The sequence below is a fragment of the Apostichopus japonicus genome, chromosome 14, assembly GCF_037975245.1.
Source record: "Apostichopus japonicus isolate 1M-3 chromosome 14, ASM3797524v1, whole genome shotgun sequence".
In the NCBI taxonomy this organism is placed as follows: domain Eukaryota; kingdom Metazoa; phylum Echinodermata; class Holothuroidea; order Aspidochirotida; family Stichopodidae; genus Apostichopus; species Apostichopus japonicus.
In genome coordinates, this window is record NC_092574.1 from 15,572,565 (window position 1) to 15,596,212 (window position 23,648).

Here is a 23,648-nt window from a genome sequence, read left to right on the forward strand (position 1 = left end):
AGTCCATAATTGTTTTCGGAATTCTAATTACTCAATCAAAGAATAATCTCATAAAAAATGGATCACCCCCAATCACCCCCTCCATGGATGATATATCCGACACCATTTGCCCTTGAAAAAGAATTGTTACTTGTTATTCTTATACTGAATTTCGTTCGTTGAACTTTTTTACGTTGAAATACATACACACACACATACTCCATCATGAATGCATATAGGTAACGATTATTATCGAAGCCAAAAACAAAACACAATATAAACAAAAGGAAAACAAATATGATGGAAAATCAATTTAACTTTAATATATTAAAAGATTCCGACTTTTACATTCTACTTCTTTTATGTAAAACATCTGAGTATACAATTAATATATTCTTTCTTGTTAAATTACATGAAAATTGATGTAATCAACCATTCAAAATATGAGATGCGATCCGTACCGACCAAAACACCCGATACTCATAGCTAGTACAGTAACTACTGTTCATGTTCCACAACCGTGCATCAGTAACTACTGCGCTGTGTTCGCAACACGGTAACATGTGTTACAGTTGTCACAGTAATTACTGAAAAGCTGTTACACGTTGAAGTACGAGTCCGACAGGTGACAATTTGCAGTAATTTAAAAAAAAAAATCTTAATTTTTTTTTAATTTTTAAGTATTTTAAATGTTAAATTTTAAACTTTAAAAATTTAATTTTTAATTTTTTAAAATTTGCAGTAAGAAAACACTTGCATTAATTACTGTGCCACCTGGAACACATGTTACCGTGTTACGAACACAGCGCAGTAGTTACTGATGCACGGTTGTGGAACATGAACAGTAGTTACTGTACTAGCTATGAGTATTGGCTGACCAAAAACAAAATCCTTACTCACTGAGTTTACATATACATATTCGAAGAAGTGGATAATTTTCACCCTGTTTTCTGAATACCCCAAATCTTACTGGTTTGGGTCTTTACGAACGACGATACTTACCTGTCTACCCAACCTGTAAGAACTGGTGAATTGCGCCCCATTACAAACGCATCGACACAAGTCGGCATCTCTGTTGGCAGTGGCAATTCATTCAAAACGGATGCATTAAAGTTACATAATCATCACGTGAAGTTTGATTTGATACGAAACTGTATGAAATAAATCCATTTATAATCAAGACAACTATTAATAATATTTAATACATGAAAATATATCAAGTTACACAATATTAAACCCCACAAAACTTAGTACTTTTGAGTATTTGCGAACCCCGATACCTGTCTGTCACTCCTCGAATCAGGAAATTCTACCTTTCCTAAGAGTATACGCAGTACAAGATGATTTTAGTTGCAAATACAGGTGTTTTACTATATATCCGCAAGGAAGAGGAAGTGGGTGATAATAACCCGGAAGTGGGTCAGTGGGGATCAGGTTAGGTAGATGGGGAAAGTGCATGGTTCGAAAAGTGACTGCAGGTAAGATTGGATTGAAGTCAAATACAACTTTATTTAGCATTTCTTATCGCTAAGATTTTCAACACAAAATCAGAAAAAAAAGACAGAAATTAGTCCTTTAAATTTTTGGTTCAGTCTTTTTTCAAAGAAAAGAACAAAGCACCATGCAGTAGCTTTAAAAAAAACTCCTTATACGGACAGGCCTGAAACTAGGCCGGAGGCCTCTTTACATCGTTGATGCTCCTCATACTCGCAATCTCTTATCAAGGGCCTGAATAAAAACCAAACTTTGAAAGCTTATTGCGTACCTGACATTTTCTGAAGCATGATTTGATATGTTGCAAACTTACAATTAACCTATGATATACTTTAAGTTTGTCAAACAAAACCATTAGTCACGTGTTTTGACATAATTTGTATTGCTTATATTGGAATAAATTAACAATATCTCTATATAAACTAAAATTTGTTTGCAACCCTGTAATTAAAAAGCAACCTGAGTCAAATAGATAGAATCTCGTTATATCATATTTTTCTTTTTAAATGGGTTTTCCACCAAATTTATGTTTACAAAGAAATCAAGGAAAAAAGAGATACATTGTGTTATTTTCATGAATAAAATCAAACAAATAATCTGGCTCGTTAAAATTATTAATTATGTGCATGTTGCTTCATTCAATATAACAAAGAGAGAATATAGTGGAGATATACAGACAAACACAGGACATAGTATACGAAGATGGCAGGTTTAATGTCACGAGGCACTTAATAGTCACTTGTCTTACAGAACAGCGATTCAGGCTACAGCTGAACAGACTCTCACCACCACCCCACCCCCACCACCTTACAAACGATATTCAGTATGCGTCGAAGTTGGTTTGGACTATGGACCCGATTTGAGAATATGGTTAAGCAATCTCCGTCCGCGAGCTCCGAAAACTGTCGATAAATTTTCCGACATCTTGATAAATCACACCGAAAAGTTTTCGCTACCTACTTTTAGGGTGGCGCTTCATTGTTCATTGTTATATAGACTCAACAAATGAAACTTGGACTGGAAGACTGAACCAATCCAGAATTATCTCGGAACTGGTGAGCATCATTAACATATCAAACTGACCAATCTGACTTATAACCTATTAGAATAAGTTTCGCATCAGTATATAGTGGAGTGTTATAGATGAAGGTAAAAATATCCCAAAATATACAACTTTATCAAACACTCAGCTCTTTAAGGAAGATACATTCAAGCTGGTTTGATGGATATAAAATCAAAAATCTAATCGAAATATAACAAACTATGAAATAAATGTCTTTACAAAATTGATACATACTCAGAAAAAAAAAAAACTTGTATATACGTTGAGCAATCTGTTATTTACACAATGATGGGTCACTTTAAGCTCAGAGTAAAATATACACCTTGATGCCGTTTTTGAATCACAATTGTTTTGAAAAAGCGAGGTTAGGAAGCGTTTTTAGGCAGGAAGACGAGAAGGTGAACTTAAGTAAGTGAATAAATCAAACAACTTACAAATAATTACACTGTTCGGTCCGATCAAAAATTACAAAAGCAGATAATGGATTTTCTGACAGTTATTCACTCCTCCAACATCACTTAAATTCGTAGAAAAAAACAAACAAATAAATTACATGCATTTTTATTTTTTTTACTAGAATTATTTTGCTGCTTAAAATGGATACTTTCTTATAGCTTTAGTGCACTTCGAGTATTTTATATGTATAGTAACGGTAACATAATACTTCGAGATATGATGTTTCGCATTTTTGAGCTGTAATTGGCTTCCAGAACATTCAAAACACTAAGACAGTATACAAATAGCTGACAACATTTAACAGATTGTGTGCTTATGCATTTTTGTTTTAATTCTTACTTTGCTTAGACACTGTCTTCAAAAACAAACGACTGAATATCGAGGCTTGTAGTAAATGTTGGTGTGTGTGTGTATAAATATATATAGTAACCCACCCCCCACACCCTTTCCGTTTTACTAACCTCTCTCATCAGGCCTACTCACAAGTTAATCGACGTCCATGCAACTTAATGTTTAGAATACAACACTCGGAGATCTCAGACAATTCAACACTATGACATCGTGGGGTAAAGTACGAATTCGTGTACAATAAAATACCATATAGTTCTATCATGTAAACACGATATGGTAAACTATCACCTTTTGAATATAACCCATTCATGCTTTTTACGGTAGTGACAAGTTTTAAACTGTATAACACTGTGTTTATCACATAACGATGTTTAATCATATCACAAATTCATACTGTTCCATCATACTCCACTAATATTGAATACGTAAGTATCTGATCATGGTCAAACTTTGCGACAGTTGCTGAAAAAAATATACATCAAGAAACTAAAAGTGTAACCTTGTTTGAAATTAAAAGTGAAACTTTCTTTGGAGCAATGTTTTACCCGGTGGATCAAACCATGGATCCACTCTCAAAACAGAAGCTATTGGGATGATCAAAGCCAACACACTTCTTTGGAGGTATTCGAATACAATATCCAAAATATCAGTGATGTGGATATTTACAAATGACGTAACTTAAACATCTCCTACAGGAGGGAGTATGTATACAAGACACTTTGGAAAAAAAAAAGAATGAAGTAAAATATACAAATTAGATATACTAAATATACAGTAAAAGCTCATATTTGTCATATTTCTGTGTCTGAAATATTGGATTGTTCAAATACAGTTGGCTTGTTATTTAAATAAATTCTCTCTCTATACTATCTGATATGCTCCCATTATACTTTTCGTTTTATACACATTACAAAAACCCAAATTGCAATTAATTTCGTCCCTCGCCGGGTGAAATTCCTGACGAACTCTGGTTTGATAAGTAAAAGTGATTAATATATATATATATATGTTATATATATATATTATATATATATATGTGTGTGTATGTGTGTGTGTGTGTATGTGTATACATATGCAGCACCATTATCATCGTAAGGACAAAGAATCATCTTAGAATATTTAGGCTAATTGCGTGACTATAATCCACTCATGTACAATTGGTTCCCAATGATCTACATATGTTATACAAGATTCGTATATATTCGGTCTTGTGGATTTGTACTAGTACTCGGTGTACTTCCATTAGTTATATAGGTACTAATACCAAATGACATACTCGCACGTTGACTTAGAGCATTGTACTCGTACTCACATATACCAAGGGAAATACTATTAGTATACTAGCAGCCGTGATGTTTTACCAAAACAATACTGATTTCCATAAACCATAAATTACCGTTCACGTCGGATTACCCCTGTTCCAGTTACTTGTATCTTTCTTACTCATTAGATGAGGTCATGATATTTGTTAGTTTTGTTATATGGTACTCTACCTTTGATTGATGTTTACTAGTTGTTACATGGCCCCACCACCTACTGGATCAACACTTTCGGAGCGTAGCTACACGCGCTCATATATACTGGTTACGTGGTATAAGATATACAGTTTTAAATCGGTAATAACGATTTGCACAAGCACCTTATTAGATTCCTCTAAAGAAACCGCCTCCAAGATAGAGCCTAGGAACATAAAATCATGTTAGTCTATATCACTATAGCATATAGGCGATAAACCTATAGCCGGCCACATACATGTACAATGTAATACTAGTAGTACCCACCGTTTACACTAAACAGTGATAATTAGTTATTGTTATTTTTCTTTTTATTGAATCTCTGTATGGATGCCACACAGTTACACATATAAACTTTTCAGTTCTCGATTCAGTAATGGAATATCTGAGGGCGAATCTGTTTGAGGTATTGCCTGTACATATATAAACATTCCTATTAAATCGCTTTATTGTACAAATTAGATACTATTTTTGGTACATCTTGATACTCTTTAGCAACGGATATGTAAATAGAAGGGAAATAAAAAATAACTAAGTTAAAAAAAATAGATCAACGTAGTTGAGTCCCCATTACTTTTATTGTAAATAAAGACTCCGATATGCTGTCGCGGCTTAACCACCCGTTACATCGAGAACCCGCCGATATTTGACATATAATCGTACACCTCCGTGACGTGAGAAGTTACGCATGTACCCATCATGACAGGGTCAACCATGATTAAATCATATATCCTTCTAAGTAATTGACCACAAAGATGCTAAAAAAATCACAGAATGGTCACTTATACTACAACTTCAGCAATCAATCCTGCTGCCATCCTAGAAGTACGTATCCCCAAGGAGACATTGAAATGTCTAATATAACACTCTTTCATGTCTTTTAAATACATTGGAATCATCACTGAGAAAGTCATTTTGAGAGCTGTTAGCAACTTCTAGCAGTAGGTTTATAATTTGGAGACCCGTATATTATATTGACTGATGAGCTACAGCATAATACATACGTTACTACGTGATTATATCTTCTGTTTAGGTGAAGTAATCAGATATACACACTACATAACAGTAGTACCGACATTATACAAATCTTTGATGTATTCGCTACAGTTAATAGCAGCTGATGTCGGAGCTATGGTGGTCATATCATCTGCCGCCCAAGCCGGGAACGTCTTCACATCAAAGATCCAAACACCAAAAGTATTGATGGTGAAGTTAGCTACTAATACACACAAAATGTTCAGCATTAAGCCAGTTGATGCCTTTTGAAAAAGAAAGCAAAAACAGAAAAGGAAATTTTTTTCAAGAGCATATACATATATATATATATATATATATATTTGAAGACAATTCTGTCAAAATTAAGGCAATTTGTTGAAATTTACGGCATTATTTTTCTTCAGTTGACAACTCCTAATGATCACAGTTGTCATGGAAACAAGTTTGTATGCTTGCTCCTTTGCTAACATTTTGATATTGTATTAATTTCCTCTTTGGTCAGTACATTTGAATATTAATAAAACATTGTGATGTCATACTTGGCCAACATCTGGAACATATGTTTCTCGTTTATATATATGTTCTCTGATGTAATTAATTGATAGTAATTGTAATTAAAATCACTGTTCATTTTTGTTTTTATGAAGGTACCTGACAATAACCTATCAAAAACAATACCCTAGCTATAAAACAACATCCCGTTTAACATTTGAATTATTTTCCCAAGTTTATGTAATTTATGTCAATCTGAACTTTTCAAAGCATATGTAACAAAAGCAAGTGATAACAAGAACGTTTGACTAGGCCTTACCATGTCCATCACTGTCAGGGTACCATGAGAGAATGCGATGGCATTTGGAGGCGTTGCCACTGGCAACATGAAGGCGTATGAACACGCCAATGTAGATGGTATCATAATGTAAAGTGGATTGACGCCAATACCCACAGCCTTAAAACACAAGGGGAGAGAAAAGACATAGAGAACGATAATAAATTACTTGAAAATATGACAATTATGATCCAGTATTTGATGAATGATTAAATAGAAAACGACCTTCAAATACGGCCAAGTTCCTTTCCACTGTCCGCTTGTCCAAAACTTATTTTTTTCTGTCTATTGAACTGATTTTTTGTTGTAGATATGAAGACAGGTTCTGAGGGTGTCGACTACATATGAAGTTGACACATAGGGCGAAGTAATAGGGAGGAATTGAGAGCCAATTATACCCTCACGTTAGACACTCACGGTCCAATTAGCACTACCACTAGAGTAGGAGTCATGTTTAACGAGTAGATAACCACCGTGTAAATCGAACAACTTTAAATCACGTTGATAGTCAAGAGCGTATAAGCCAGGTGAGCAGGAGTTGAACCTCAATCCCCCTCCCTTCCCTCTTCCCCATCCCCACCCAAAAAGATATATAGCCATATAAACACAAAGAAATTTGTGTTTGATACCCCTATTTTACACATCTTCCGGGAGGTATGCCCACTGGTCTCCCCATCTGGCAGCCTCCTGCACTCTTAGTCCAATAACAGTATACACCCCAACTACACATCTGTTACACTGATAACAAAGTATCGGTTTGTGTCCATATTTTGCCTTCAATCTAGGGGCTTGTCGCAAATCCAAAAGAATTTGAAACATTTGACATTGGTGAAAGAAATTTGAGCAATATTTCATTTCACCACTATCTCTAATTAACCATATTCTTCACACAAGAAAGGCATTTCAAAATAATTTCTGGGTAAGAAAAAAGGAAGACAGACGTGACAAAGATTACTGCTTGCTGCATCTCTAATTAAATTAATTAAATCAATTTATTAATTAAAGCACGATTATACAGAATATGTAAGATATGCCATTCCAACAAAGAAACAAACACTGTAGATAAAACTTTAAAAGATGCTGGCTTGCCTAAATAAATCACAATATTTTTAAGATAATCTCGTAGCGTAATATATATATATACCGAAGTATTTGGAGAACTCCTGCATGATTTTGGAGAAAAAAAATCTGCATACAAGAAAACAAAAATCATGTGCATCGGCAACCGTAGTTTCGCGCAGTTTGCACTCTTTGCTTTAATTTCCTTCCGGGTCCAATTTGTGAGAAGAATGTAGAATGTAGGAATGTAGGAATGTAAGAATGTAGTTGCCTCATTGCCTCTATCTTGTGCATCGACCTAGCATCCATGTTAAAATGTCACTTAGGCAATGTCTCAGACAGACAGAAGTTGAATCCCTCGTAGCTACTTAGAGTTCTTTCTCTATAATTTAATTGATCAAGGTGAAGGATATATGTAGGTCTCTCAGGTTCTTATACTTGAGAAACATCTGCGAACTAGGTGAGCTTAATAAATGCTGTGTAGGCGTGTGTGTTGGTGTGTCAACTATGTTCCTAAGGCGCTTAATTTTTTTTATGGTGAACTTTTAACCAAACTCTACCTTTAAAAACGATCACGCAATCAAGCTACCCCCTCCCCACCTCAAAAAGTAACCCCCACTATATCGCACGAGTCGGTTCTGAGAAATCTTGCAGACCGATTGTCTGAGAAATAACAATAATGCCACTGGTACTGCGGTTCTAGGATAAATAATGTAAGCTATATATATATATATATATATATATATATATATATATATATATATATATATATATATATATATATATATATTATTAGAGAAAACCAGAGAAATAAGATATGACTCATAATTGACAAATAAGGAGTAAGTTTTAGAAAATATATTAGAATTTTCGGTCCCCAAGTACAAACTTCTCATTCGACTGCCAAGTATTGCTGACGAAGGTCCCAGGGGGACCGAAAATTCCAATATATTTTCAAAAACTTACTCCTTATTTGTCAATTATGAGTCATATCTTATTTCTCTGGTTTTCTCTAATAATATTTTCTTTTGGAGTAAACGTGGATTTTCGTTATATTATATATATATATATATATATATATATATATATATATATATATATATATATATATATATATATATATATATATATATAGCAGCAAATATCATGACAATGGGTACTCACCAGTTCTGCGAAAATTGGTAAAAATATTGTAGCTGTGGCAGTATTGCTGGTAATTTCTGTGAAAGCTGCGACGATGAAAGAGATAAGGAGTGCCATAATGCCCGGCGATAAATTACCAAAGACTGCAAGGGCTTCGCCTAACCATGATGAAAGACCAGAAGCCTGTTGACAGGAGATAAACAACGCATAATAAATTATAATGTATGCATTGTTATTAAAACGATAGTTTAGAACATTTAGTTACATGAAAATATATTTCAATCTAGTTATCAGCCAGGCGCGGAGGACCTTTATTGGTACCCTTGCACTCTCCAACCTCACACTGACCAGTATCCAATCAACATATGCATTCCAATCTACCTTAACCAAACGATATGGATAACATTATAGAACTGCGCCCCCGTTTACTTACTTTTTGTCACCCGACACGTTAGAATCCATAACATTTACTTCTGGACTAGAGTTTAACTTTTAGCTGCAGCTAGACATTTCAAATATATACGGGTTAAGTAACGACTGATAGTTGTCATATGCATTGGTATGTCACCAACAAACCGAAAGGTGATTTCAGTTGAGTGTATCTATAGGCACAGCCACCCTTCATTGAACTTTAAAGGGGGGGAGGGGGGAACCAACAATTATTATTGATTAAAATGATTGAGATAACTGTCATTGAACGGCTTCCTTGAAACAGATAAGATTTTTTGCATTTGTGGAATTATCACAGATTTAATGTTCTTTTTCTACACTAGGCGGAAGATCAAGTCTAAATATAACATCACAAGTCACATATTCTTCATTCTTTATTTATTACAATGTTTTTTTTTTCTGTAAAGGAGATGGGTTTCGCATTTACTTAATCTAAACTATTAAGGCTCTGAATTTTGAACAGGAAATAATGATGAAATGAGTTAACATTGAACCTTGAAAGTATGAAAAGAGAAACACTGAGAAAGTAAATAAGTTCTCAGATCCTAGTGACACTATGACATCACAGATTTACAAAAGGATAGATCCCAGACACAACTTTGAAACTAAGATATCTCCTAAACGGAGTAAGATTTCCCTCAGCTGATTGGTGGAGTTGCTCTTCACAAAGCTTTCAATAATATAAGCTAAGGATGATGATTGGGTCTGTGTATCATTGAATCATTTTAATCAGCAAATTTCAAAAACGAATATGGGGAAAATAAAAAGGCTCTCACTCTAGTATAAAACGACATTAATGCTTATAATCTGAATAGCTCATGATTATGCGTGTCATATCGTGCTGTATCTTTATTATTCATAAACAAAGCTTACTTAAATCTCACTGAATAACAGCATCGATTTATTATTTACCACCACTTGGCTCCTTTCCCAAATGTACAACCGTTGTTCACACAGACACACACGCACACGAACGTACACACCGAGGGGTTTACAGACGGGCATGTGAGGTTTACTGCTTAGACAATATAAATTTATTTGTAATTGCAGAGCTACGCGAACACACCACCTGCCATAGAATTTAACCTCGTTATACAAACCTGTCCAAATAAAAGTGATATCAAACTGTTATGAAAGGGAAATACGAGTTCGATTTTGTTTACCAGACTGTTATACGTTATTGTACTAAATTTTACGTTTATTTTAGCTGTGATAAAATTCATACTAAGAATTGAATATATATTGAGTAATTAATTACATTATGAATTTCATAAAAAATAATGAAACAATGTGTTACTTTGTATATTTAATTATATCCATTATACCAATACATTTACGCTGAAATGTGATTTAGGCAGGTAGGTTGAATGTTGGCAAATGTTAGTCTTTTAATATTTTGTCGAGGACTTTCACTGACTATTCGCTAAAATAAAAATTCATAACGAAGCTAAAAATCCAAGAAATTGTCCTAGTTGGGTTTTTATAGTAATATCGTGAACAAGTCTATGGGGATATGGTCACCCAAATGCAAAATAAAAGATAAAATACACGTGAACAACACCAACTCCCTCTTCTGGATAAACCATTTGTCAGCAAGTAATAAGAACACACAGTGATTTTGCACCCATCATCAGAATGGGCATAATAGTCTGACATGAATACACCACATCTACACCGTACTTTTATCCACCATGGGCACGACCACACCACATCTACACCGTACTTTCATCCAACATGGGCACGACAACACCACATCTACACCATACTTTCATTCAACATGGGTACGACCACACCACATCTACACCATACTTTTATTAATCGTGGTGTGTTCACTGAACATCATAATGGGTCGATCACTAAATATACTATTAGCTTACACCCATCATCGTTTACATTGCTTGACTTATAATAACAATTCCTCTTCTTTGATGTCAGATCTAAATGATATAATACCTTGTACGCATTTGCCAAGCTTGTATCACAACCACACCACATCTACACCATGCACACTTTTATCCACCGTGTCATGTTGAATGAGTATCATAATCTCTCGATCTCACAAAAATACACCTCACCTTCATCCATCCTCTTTCACTTTGCATCATCAATTATCTTGACTAAACATTCCTCTTCGATGACAGATCTAAGTAATAGAATACCGTTTACGAATTTGCCAATCAATCACACCACATCTGCACCACAATTTTATTCATCATGTTGAAAGAAAAACCTAGTGTGTCGATCACACTAAATATACGAATTTGCCAAGCAATCACACCACATCTGCACCGAAATTTTATTCATCATGTTGATAGAAAAACCTAGTACGTCGATCACACTAAATATACAAACACAACTGACTGTTTTGATTGCTTTACAAGCGACGATATTCACCTGTCTCCTCTCCTTATGCACTCTTCCCATCCACCTAACCGGTCAAAATTGGTAACATTTAAGCTGTGCTGGGTCAGCACCATGTTCTTGTCCTTCCTCCCTTTCTCCTGCCTCCCTTCTGAGTGGTACAGATGAAAATTCTGTCTTGCATACAGGTGAGTTTTTCTCTTTTTTTGTCTTTAGATTGGATGATTCGAGAGAAGAGGAAGTGGGTGAGGATGACCCGGAAGTGACACAACGGGGACGCAGTGCTAACAATCTTACCAAGTTTGGTATATTAGGTTGATGAAAAGCCGCATGGCTTGAGCAGAGAGAGAGAGAGGTAAGAAAAGAAAGGAGAGGAGTGGAGTAAATTCTGAAGTGATAAAATAATACCTTGCAAGCTTCTGCCATCGCTGCTCCCCCTCCAAGGAGGAAGATTACTCCCCAGGCCATCTTTTGTTCCACAGCCCTCCAGCTGAGGAGAGTAGGTATTGTTTTGGATATCTTATGCTCTCGCTTCTCCTCTCGTGTCTTAGGTTCATCATCTGAAGAAGGCGAAAAATGTATAATCTAACATATCCCTGTATTTACAACTTCTTTTGGCTACTATTCCAATAGATGTCCAACCCTTTACGCGCTGACTTTGTAAAACTGCACATATTACTACATGTGATGTGTGTGTGCGAATTAAATAATTAAACGGTGGAGCAAAACACATTATAGGGAAGACAATTTATTTCTGTAACATCTTGTTTCTCAAGTTAGATGTGGTTATTTGAGGATATTCAGGTGTAGACTGTGTAACACATGGTATCAAATGAAACGTTCTTGAAAGGTAAGTGACCAAATGAAGAAAGGAAAAGGCTTTATGTTATTTTGGAGTATGGATAATTTACCATCATCAGTCTTATGATTAGTATCTTTAACAGTTGATCAGTCACAAGTTTTCATCTCTGGAAGATCTCATTCTAACGATACGTCGTCAATCTACGTTATTGACATTCAATACCATTTTCAGATAATCAAATCTACAAATATTTCAGTTATTTATTTAAATTATTTTGTTAAATACTATGGGTCCCATGCCACCTGTTACTTCGAGTTAATAACGTAAAACGTAAAAACGCCATAATTTTAAGAGGACTGAACTGTTAGTTCTAGCGTATAATATATTGCTTTGACATTACACTGGCGGCATGCTAAATCCACTTTTGATGTTCAACCAACCGTTTCCTTATCACACTGAAATGAAAGTCTTATTCGAATGGTTGGAAACTCACTATCATCCTTTGAGATATCATTTTTTCATATTAAAAGCAAATTAAAATCTAACATCTAGACAGATTAAAATGTAATTCAAACAAAATTTTAATAAGGGGTTAATCAACGGTCTAGCGTGCGTTACTCACAGGATTAATGCACGATCGGGGGATAATGCAAGCGATGCACGAGGGCGGAGCCCGAGTGCATCCAGCGATAGCATTAACACCCGGAGTGCATTAATCATGTGAGTAACGCACGCTAGACCGTTGATTAACCCCGTTCATTCATACACTACCATTTGTGTGGGGGAAAAAATCATAAAACAAAACATTTTTGGTTACATATAACCAAAGATTTATTAAAGTGATGCCCCGTAATTTTACCGTGCGTTACTCACAGGATTAACCACGGTCAGCTGACCTGAATGGACCAATAGGATTTAGGAATCTTTACTAAGTATGAATGAACTAACGTTTAACAGGCCTGCACATAAAACCAAGTGGTTGCGACGGAAAGCAGAACAAAACCATGCATACAGCAATAACGGTAGTAGAGTCCGTTACGAACCTTTAAAGAAAATTAGAAAAGTTAGGAAAGCCTCATTAGACGATCAATCTAAATAGTCTAAACAAACAACATTTTCTTGGTATTATTGAGACTAAATAATCACACAATCATTACGATTTGGGGGAGGGGGGGGGGGCAAAACGTTTGCCCTTCCGCTGAGATCGGACGAATGGAAACTTTAGAAAAAAAAAAAACATCAGGCGTCCTATCTTTCCATATATGGTCAAAACACGGAAACTAATCGGACGCATATGAAAAGATATATTGAACTATATTATGTTCTCAGTCAATATTCCTTTGCAATTACGACGGAATCGGATTAAAATAATCCGACACGGATTTAAAATAATCCGATTTTCGAAAACCTCTGCTAAATCCAGCAGAAATCAGTAAGTCGCTTTGACTTTACAACCATGCCGAGACTCTTCTCTATAAAATAGTTTCAATTCCTGCTACTCCTTGTCACTTTCGGTGATCATGCACTGAAGAAGAGCTAGTTTTGCTCGAAAGCTCTGCAAAAACCAAACATTGGCTGTTTTACTTCCAATCACTTACCTAATTTAATTATTGTATCTCACTCGAGATCCAGCCTTTCTCTAAATGCAGCATAGTTGTATACTTACCCCTCCTCAAAAATAACGGACCAACCATTAACAAACTTTGGATCCCTTGTTAACCAGAGTGCTATAAGTATTACAAAGTGCACGAGAACTGCTTTCTCCGCAAAGCTGAAATGTGAAAAGTAACGGCAGCAATTACATTATTTTCAAAACAGTGTATTAGTGATGAAATATGATGTGTGGGTCTGTGTGGCTGGTGGGTGCGAAGGGGGTTTGGCTATATATATAGCGTATAGTATATATAGTATATATAGTGTATATTTTGTTCACTCGATATAGATAAATATATTTATAACATAATATTAAACACGTGTGTTTCGGTTGATGAAAGGGTTGGGTCGGGAGATCGGGTTGCGAGGGGTTTGCGGGAAAGTCCATGTAACACTTCAAAACCTTTTAACTGAAACGTCAACTCTGGACACCCTTAGTGCTGTCAGATCTTTCCCTTTGTTTTGTAAATGACTAAAAAATTCCTTACTTGGCCCTGCTTATATCAAAACCAGGAAGTCACACTGGTAGAGACGAGAATCAAATCATTATAGATGGAGTCACGTGTTCTCCACAATGCAGACAAAAATTGGTTTATTTATTTATTTTATTTTATTTTTTTGGCTATAAAGATTGTATATTGATAGGTCACTCACTGATTGTGACTAGTTGTTCAATCTACGTTTAACCCGTTTCAATTCTTATCTCTGAAATACCAGTAAAATGTATGGAACATATGGATCAATGTTTACACGACAGTGACGTAAATCGCCGCTCCCTACCAGGGCCCTACCCCACCCACCGCCCCTGTGGACTATATAAAACGACATGCATAGTGATGTCACTGTAGATGCCGTTGTCAGAATCATTTGCAAAAAGTGAACATGATTGTAAGAACAGTATACCTCATTGGTCCCAGGTCTGAATACTGGTTTCGGATCACACCTCTGGCTCGTTCTTTTTGTTCATCGGTCTGTGCGATTGTCTTCTTCCAAAACCTTGTCAAGAATATGGAACGATAAGTTATTCTTCATTCGAGTTCTTAATATAACGTGAATAATGACATTAAAATATTATCTTATTAAGTCAACAAGTCTGTATAGAAAGTTCATGTAGAGGGGTGTTTTATATTTGGGAGACGAGGAGACGATATGCAAAAAGCGAACAAAAAAGTATGGCTTCATGTGGGAGGTTTCTTTACCAAGAAATTTCACTGCCCCCCTCCCCTGCCCCCCTCTCTCATAAAGTAGGTTGATGCTAAGTACCAGCTAGGTGCCTATGTTTGGATAAAACAAAAGCACTTCTTAAAATGTTTACGTAGATCATTGCAGAGGAAGTCGCTTGGATGTGTTAATGGTATACCATACTCATCTACTTCACAGATGGAAAGATAAAATGAAAAAGAAAAACCTCTCAATTAACTAATCAATCAATCAATCAGGGTTTATGTTTTCAACATGTCAGGGATTTACCGTCTTTGATCGCCCTGGGATACACGGGGAAACGGACAGAATATGGCCAATTTTCACAACGTTGTGGAGTAACTGTTGAAAAGTTAAGTTGCACATTGGCTAAGACATTTTTCTTCAGTTCCTGCTAAGGATGATGGTTTATTTTACTGAATAACTGATATTTTACATTCTCGATGGGACCATTGTATTTGGATGCAATGTGATACAGTATGAGCATTGGGTGGTGTGAGCCTCAGTGAAAACTTAAGGGGAAAAAAAGAAACATTTGTTTTGCAGTACTTGAAATCTTGAAAGCCCTTGTGAAAACTTCAGGCAGTATGTTTATTTGCAAACGAGGCCATGTTAAAGGTTAGATAAGGTGTAATAAAAAAAAAGCTAAAGAATCTGTGAAGTCAAACGAGAAAAGTGTCAGAAAGGGATGAAGGGACGGTCGCATGGTGGAAGAGGGTGGTGGTCGGGGTGGTGGTCGGGGGGGGGTAGAGGGGAAAGAATGTTTAACGGTTACTTACTTGAAACTGTCTAGGAAGAGGAATTGAAGCCAAAGCCAACATATGAAGAGACAGATTATCATGCAAGGAAACGCTACCATCATCCAGGTACCAAAACTAACGTTAGCTTCTGAACCGTAAAGACTGAGTAGGGCAAAAAAAGATTTCATAAAAAAGGTTGGTTGAATAATTCTTCAAAATCTTCAAAACTATGAGTCATACCAAGAGAGGATAGACCCATGTTTTAAAAATTTACTTGGAAGCTTACGACAAAGAGACTGGACACTCTGGGTCCATTTAACAAACGTAGCATGGACACTTGAATTAACGAAAATTATGAGACTGTATCTGGCGCAATGATAGATAATAACCAAAGCTAAGACAATTGAATGATTGAAAACCCTATTGTATGACAATGAACAGAATGGGTTGACGGTCAGATGGGGCATATTGGACACATTTACAGCACGGGGTTCTCATTTAACTTTCTACGAGGACAAATGAGAAACAGTGGTGATAATAAAGGGCCAAAGAAAAGCAAAATCTCATTGGTTTTTTTTTTTCTAGATTTAAAAATCTCACCTCACCTCATGTCATCTCATTTTATTTTATATGTATTATATCTTCTTATTTTATCTTCGTTTCATGATAATCACAACTGTTGAAGTAGAAGAATAAAGACCATTTGTCTAAATGTTTCACCTGTCGATTTGATTAATGAGGACTAGGTTTGGACCTGTCCCAGTCACTGTTGCGGTACCTCCGATGTTTGCTGCATACGGGATGGCAAGGGTGATACCTTTACACATTCTACGGTACTGTGCCCTACTGTCCGTTTGCCTTTGTTCGGAGTCAGATCTGAAATGGGATGTAAAGGACAATTTACCAAACAAGACATTTACTCTAGGCTGCAAAACTGGATTTAAATTCCCATGAGTTTGCCACGCTCGTAAAACACAGTATCTGATGTAAAATCGACTTACTTTTTGCTGCAAGATTTTCTGTCAACACTAAATGGCCATGGTTTATTTATGGTAACTTCACCTTAGGCGGTACCTTACGCTGTGCTACATTTCATGGTACAGATCAAATATTTGTACATAAAATTAATATCATACATACATTAAAAGCAAAAAACACAAAATTGAAATTTAAAGCAACTTTGATCAAACAATCTCCATCAATTTATATATATGCAACGTTGAAAACATGATGGGAACATACATGACGTAACATGTTTTTTTTTTCTCTGTGTTGTCTTTCGCTTTCTTTTAAACTTTCAATTTTTTCCTTGCCTTTTCAATATCAGTAGGTAGCCTATTTTCGGTTTAAAACAGATACAGATATTCTTAAAAGTTAAGCATTTTCGTTAATGCTCGTGTCAAACCTAATCTTCATCAGTTCGGTATAGTGAACATCTATAGCCTACAGGACAACTAGAAGCAAGAAAAACTTTTCTTTTTGCACTGTATCATTATTATTATTATGATGATCATCATTATAATTATTATGATCATCATCATGATAATCGTCGTCGTCGTCGTCGTCGTCGTCGTCGTCGTCGTCGTCGTCATCATCATCATCATCATCATCATCATCATCACCATCATCATCATCATCATCATCATCATCATCATCATCATCATCATTATTATTAACATTTTGCCGTAAAACTACTTTTTCACACTAAATAATTCTTTTCGGTTTTTATAGCAGTGTAGATAGTTTGAAGATGAATATTCTCAACGCCGAGAGTTTGTTGAATCAAGTTTAAAGAATGACTTTGGGCGAAGAAGTTATTTGGAGGTGCTGTAGACTATTGAAAACAAAACACTGTTGTCAGTGCTGTTTGTGTTTCCATAACACTTGTTTTAATGTTTCAGAATGCCCCTTTAAACATACGAGGCCTATCAATTAAAGTGACGGGACTACTTCGTTTGACACACGTATACCATTAGGTCAATTCCACGGATATAACATAAACTGGGGAGACATATAGAGTTAGTAGGTGACATTTAATGTTTGATGTCCATCCAAGGGTGCTCTGTTGTTGATATGGACGTGGTTTGGTTGAATTATTATAATTCATTAAACAATGAATTAACATTAAACTTTAGGCCCGCACCACGTTATCATCATATAAACTTTAAATGGGCATTCCAGAATTTTAAAAGTGAATACTTTGAAAGCTGAATTTTATAGAAACTTTAACCCGGCAGTAAAATTGTTCTCTTCTAGTTAGTCGTTGTTTTTTTCTTGGGCAATGACATATTGGGACAAACATATTGCAAAAATCCATATTTTACAAGAAAACTTAAAAGGGGCTTACCTTGGTACTACTATTTCCATCATTTTGCGTTCAACCTCGTTCTTATCAGTCTCATCTCCAACGTATCCTTCATTCACTTCGGGCTTGTTTTCACCGTACGTGTCTGAATTTGCATGGTGATTGTTATGCAGCTCCTAGATATGAACATGAGAAATAAAGGATTTCATAAGCAGTCAGTGACAATCACAGGATTACACAGCAGTCGGAGATTGAGGGGGGGGGTGGGGGTGGGGTGGAAATGTGGGTAGGAGCGGAGGAGATTGTAAAATGCCCCACGACTGTTTCAGGTATGACCCATGACCCATGATGGAATCGACAGAACGAAGTTCCAGGAAATGATAAACGGAAACAGTGTGGGGTCTGGGCTCTTGAAGATGACTCCAGTGCAGGGGGATCTGGGGGTTTCCCACAGGAAAGAACTTAACAGTTTATAAGTCAAACGGTGAATTCCGAGGTATATATTTCGACTATATATTAGGTCTATGAGTAGGCTTAAACGCAGAGAGTGGTCTAATTCTGAATGTAAAAAAAAAAAAGATTCCCCGACTGAAAGCTTTGACCTGACTGACAATGGGGGTGGTGGGCCATGAATCCGCCTCCCGCCCCCCACCCATGCGCACGCCACTCTTAGCAGTGTCACAAAACTTCAAAGATACAGATTCAAGGCGGTTCCGAGTTACATGCAGTCTTGATCAAAAGAAGGGTTGCAGTGACTTAAAATGTTTGAAATTAAATTCTTACAGGCAATCCGGCTTTATGACCAGGTGAAAAGTTTCTAAAATATATATATATATATTTAATATCATTTCAAGCAACCGTCATAACCCCCCACTCCCCGTCCCTCCCATACCCCCACATACACACACAACTTGACAGTCAATTCTTCCGACCCTGTAGTACTATTCAGATGTAGAATGTAACATCTTACTTCGTTATTTTCCTCTATATCATCATTTAGTTGAACAAGAACAGCATTAGCAATAGGGATCATCATAGCAGTGGTGGCGGTGTTACTCATCCACATAGAAAGGAACGCCGTTGTGGCCATAAAACCGAACATCAACCTGTAATAAGGAAGCAATACAAATAAGGAAATGGAAGTGTAGTTGTGGAGAGTAGTAAGGTTTTCAGTTATGAAAGATTATATACCTCACTAAATGACACTTTTGCTTCGATTCATTTCATTCAAATCAGTGATACTACTTAGATTACGTTTTTTTAACCAATGCACTTTTAAGTGCAATCAGTCAATTTACAAAGTCGGAGTAATCAAGTTTAATTACATGGTAAAATTGTGTGGACATGGGTTATCAAATCAAATCTAGAGTAGTCACGGAACCATTCCCTGATTAGAATCACACCTGTGGAATCGCTAGGAACTTCAGAACAATATACGACGTATAGTCAGTGTCACAGAGATTAAAGAGGAAAGGATACAGCCGTGCTTTATCGTTGAGCTATATATGGTAGCTGAGTGGTTATGAAGCATTATACGAAAATACTAGAAAAGTACTTCAAACTTATTGCTATTTGAAAATATGCAACAAACTTAAAAATAAAGTATGGATAGACCGAGTCAATTGTATAAGAAAATTAACTGTACATGTATGTGTGTGTCGTTATTCCGGGTCATGTCAAAATGATATACAAATCAAGCATGTGTGTTTGTTTTGCGCATGCCTATAGGACTATACAGAAATGTATTCGTGATTGTGTTTGTTCGGCTTCAAAGGGGCAATTTAAGGAAATGCACAATGTAACCTGTGATTTTATTATTTACACAAGATTGTGGCATAGATGGGGATGGGGCGGAACATTAGTCTGCCCGGGGGTGGGCGGCACCCTCTTTGCACCAGCCTGACTACGGCTGGGTCTTTCTTTATAGGTAATTCCTGGTGTTATCCATAATTCAACGTATTGCGTATGGCCTGTTGAATGAAAAATAGGCTTTTTAAATTCAAGCACTCGTGTAAGGCAAACTATAATACCAAAAGATGTAAAATAAAGCTTTTCCACGGGTTCGACTTTGGCTTTGACCCAAAACAATGATTTCCAGTGTGACGTAAGCGCTCTGCTGACATACGCTGTTATTACATGTTACTGAATCAATGAGCAATTCCAACGGCAGGAAGTCAAGCACTCTTATTATTTATATGATGTGTAAATGAAGCCTAATGTATAATATAATAATTCCAAAAAAACTCGGTTATCGCCGATAAACTCAGTTTTTCGTGTGAAGAACAGGATTTTTCAAAACCTTAGCATGTTAGATTGAAAACGTTTTCTTTCAAGACGAAAATCTTAAATTATTGAAAAACCGGGTTTTCGCTTGATAAACTGAGTTCATCTAAATCTTAGATTATCGCTCAATAACACTGATTTTTATCGAAAAAAACCCCTTTGTTTCGCTCGATAAAACTGAATTTATTGCAATACCGTGTTAATCAAAAACTTTGGTTAACGCTCAATAAACCTGAGTTTATCGAATAATTACACATAGCACTCGAAATGCTCTGTTTTTCGAGAGAAGAAAACACGGTGTATCAATCGATCAACTGAGTCTTTCGAACGAAAAACTTAGTTTATCCGCGATAAACTAGGGTTTTGGAATCATTGCACATCAGGCTTGCCATGTATTCTTGCATAAAATCCTCTAACGACGTTTGTAGTGTTTACTTTTTTCCCGCCGTTTAATTAGACTTCCACAAAAACGTTTATTGTTAGTTTCTATAGAATTACTGGAATAGACTTCCAGAGAATCTATTAAATGTTGTATTTTACCGTTGATCCCAACATGAATGATTTGAGCCAAGTACATATATAATACTTAGTTCAACTAGAACAACCAGAACCAAACTCCACTCCAGCACAATGCCAGATAAACATTTATCTCTTGATTAAACAAATTGCTTATTTTGTTTTCTAAAGGTGTGTTTATCTCTTTGATTGTATCGCCACGTATTTTGATGTTTACCATGCAATGAATGCATATCATTGTATCGCACGTATATATGCTGGTATATCTGGTGTTATCACTTTCAATGCCATGTGGGAAAGATATGAATTAAATCAATATAAGATTGACAGGCAATTAGTAGAAGCATTTTTGTAAGATGTGAACCTTGTGAGGAATAAAGTTGACCTTTCTTCATAGTCGATGTTTATCCATATATTTTATTAATAATATTCAATTAGAAGAACATGTTTGAATGATGATGTTAATGCTATTATATTGAAGGGTACGACACGAAGCAGGAATAACATAGCTCCAATCGTTGCTGGTTTTTTGTTGCTCTCAGCCCCAAAAACTATAACAACGGTAGTTATAAAACAGTTTGTATAGGCAGTAGATTTATCCTCCATGTAAATGTTGTGAAGTGCAACATTAATTTTGCCCAGGTTCCGTGCAAATAATTACTGTTTTAAAAATTGGGTCAACAAACACCTGATTTCAGCACAAGAGTTGTTCATGTTAAGCAGATTTACTTGGTAAGGTTACGTTGCTTATCTGCATGTGCGTGTGCACAGTTTCTGCATATCAGCAAACATCATGTCATCGATTCCAACGAACTTTAATCGCACAGTTCATTTTCACAATCGTTCGACACAACATTTGTGTACGTAGTGATAACGTTTACTCTGTCACAGCAACCGGTTGTACTGAGGAAAATGAGGTTATTTCTGTACTGTGATAATAAATTACACACACATATATTTGAAGATAATGAAAACATTAATTTCATGACAGACAAATGTCAACATCACCGTGAAGACGAAACCAGCCTATAAGCATCTACATATATAGGTATATTAATTAGATTGCTTAACAGCCTTTAGTCAGAAGTTTATTATTGATGCATTATAGTCCAAGAAGACGAAACCAGCCTAGAAGCATCCACATATATTAGTATATGAACTAGATTAATTTAAAGCCTTTAGTCAGAAGATTATTATTGATACATTATAGTCTAAGAAAAGTGATGTCTTTGATAGTTTGGTTTCAAAACTTTTTTTAAAATATGTTAAATTCTGTAGTATGCTAGTATTTAAGGTTAACCTAATATTGAGATTGGCTCCTCATTGAGGGCCAGAAGGTTAATGTTAATCCGTTGTTTTACTTATTTTAATAACTAAACTTTATACAAACAACATAGCACAATTATTGGATGACATGCAACACTATATTTGTCCATGAAACTTTTTAACCATGCCATCTGAGGCCATAGTAGTATGATTTCCTATGGCGTTGTGCATTTCAGATCCGTGGAACTAATGCTCTGTTAGACTTGGTAGTACAGCCACTTCAACTGATGAGCCTCTACGTTTAAAATGTTATTTGAACTCCAAAATTACAAGTGGTGAAGAATTGCGATATGACGGCTGTGCTGTCTACGAAATATCAAAATTAAGTTGGTGTCTTTACAGTCTTATGTCAACTTTGTTTTCTTTCCATTTTATTATTGTCATCTTTAATGAGGGTAGTCCAGCTCAGTGCAGAAGCACTGCTCTCCAGAGGAGCCCTCAACTTTAATTCACAGTTCCCTAGAACAACATGACTTTTAAGTTTTAAATTAACATGGACTTACCGAACGGGTTTTACCCCAACCAATAAAAGTACTTTAAGCGCGATACGTCGATGGAGATTCCATTCTTCTATTGCTATGGCAACCATTAGTCCACCAAAGAATAGAACGTTCGTGTCTTTGAGGTACTGTTTACACACGTCGTCCGACTTGAGAACACCGAACATCGGAAAGAGGACCATAGGTAATAACGCAGTAGCTGCTAGAGGGATGATCTCCAAACACCAATACATGGCCATGATGACAATGACGTATGCTGTATAGCCCATCTACATAACAATGAGGATCAATTCAATTAATTAATTACATTAGGTCAGTTATAAAACAAGTGTCAAACAATTATCCCATCAATGAGAAATAAAAATGAATGGTTCAGTGTGCTTGGTTGTCTGATACATAAACTTTACATTTTTTCTCACATTCAAACTTATACATTTGGACACCAAAAGCAAGCGACATTGACTTTAATGGATAATAGCTTAAAGCACAAAATTGGTTTTGATATGTTGTGAACCATTAAGAAAACAATTTTAATAAATCGGGGTAGTATTACTATATCCTCCTTAGTTTTGAAAGATAACCCTTTTAACCAAGGGCGTAGGAACCGGGGGGGGGGGCTGGGGGCGCC

At 35.9% G+C, this 23,648-nt stretch overlaps 1 protein-coding gene across 5 annotated transcripts in view; it reads right to left on the minus strand.

Annotated features, from left to right (window-relative positions):
* Positions 1 to 277: 277 nt before the first annotated feature.
* The window catches only part of LOC139979593 (Na(+)/citrate cotransporter-like), a 46,776-nt gene continuing 23,405 nt past the window's right edge, over positions 278 to 23,648 (minus strand). For all 5 annotated transcript variants that reach the window (XM_071990544.1, XM_071990546.1, XM_071990545.1 and 2 more), the window contains 12 exons: positions 23,024 to 23,289; positions 19,366 to 19,501; positions 18,438 to 18,571; positions 16,811 to 16,966; positions 16,130 to 16,252; positions 15,054 to 15,146; positions 14,164 to 14,268; positions 13,446 to 13,540; positions 12,104 to 12,255; positions 8,906 to 9,067; positions 6,665 to 6,802; positions 278 to 6,116 (listed from right to left, as the gene is read on the minus strand). In XM_071990544.1, the coding sequence (XP_071846645.1) occupies positions 5,913 to 6,116; positions 6,665 to 6,802; positions 8,906 to 9,067; positions 12,104 to 12,255; positions 13,446 to 13,540; positions 14,164 to 14,268; positions 15,054 to 15,146; positions 16,130 to 16,252; positions 16,811 to 16,966; positions 18,438 to 18,571; positions 19,366 to 19,501; positions 23,024 to 23,289 (1,764 nt within the window). In that variant the 3' untranslated portion in view covers positions 278 to 5,912. The remainder of the gene's footprint in view (positions 6,117 to 6,664; positions 6,803 to 8,905; positions 9,068 to 12,103; positions 12,256 to 13,445; positions 13,541 to 14,163; positions 14,269 to 15,053; positions 15,147 to 16,129; positions 16,253 to 16,810; positions 16,967 to 18,437; positions 18,572 to 19,365; positions 19,502 to 23,023; positions 23,290 to 23,648) is intronic.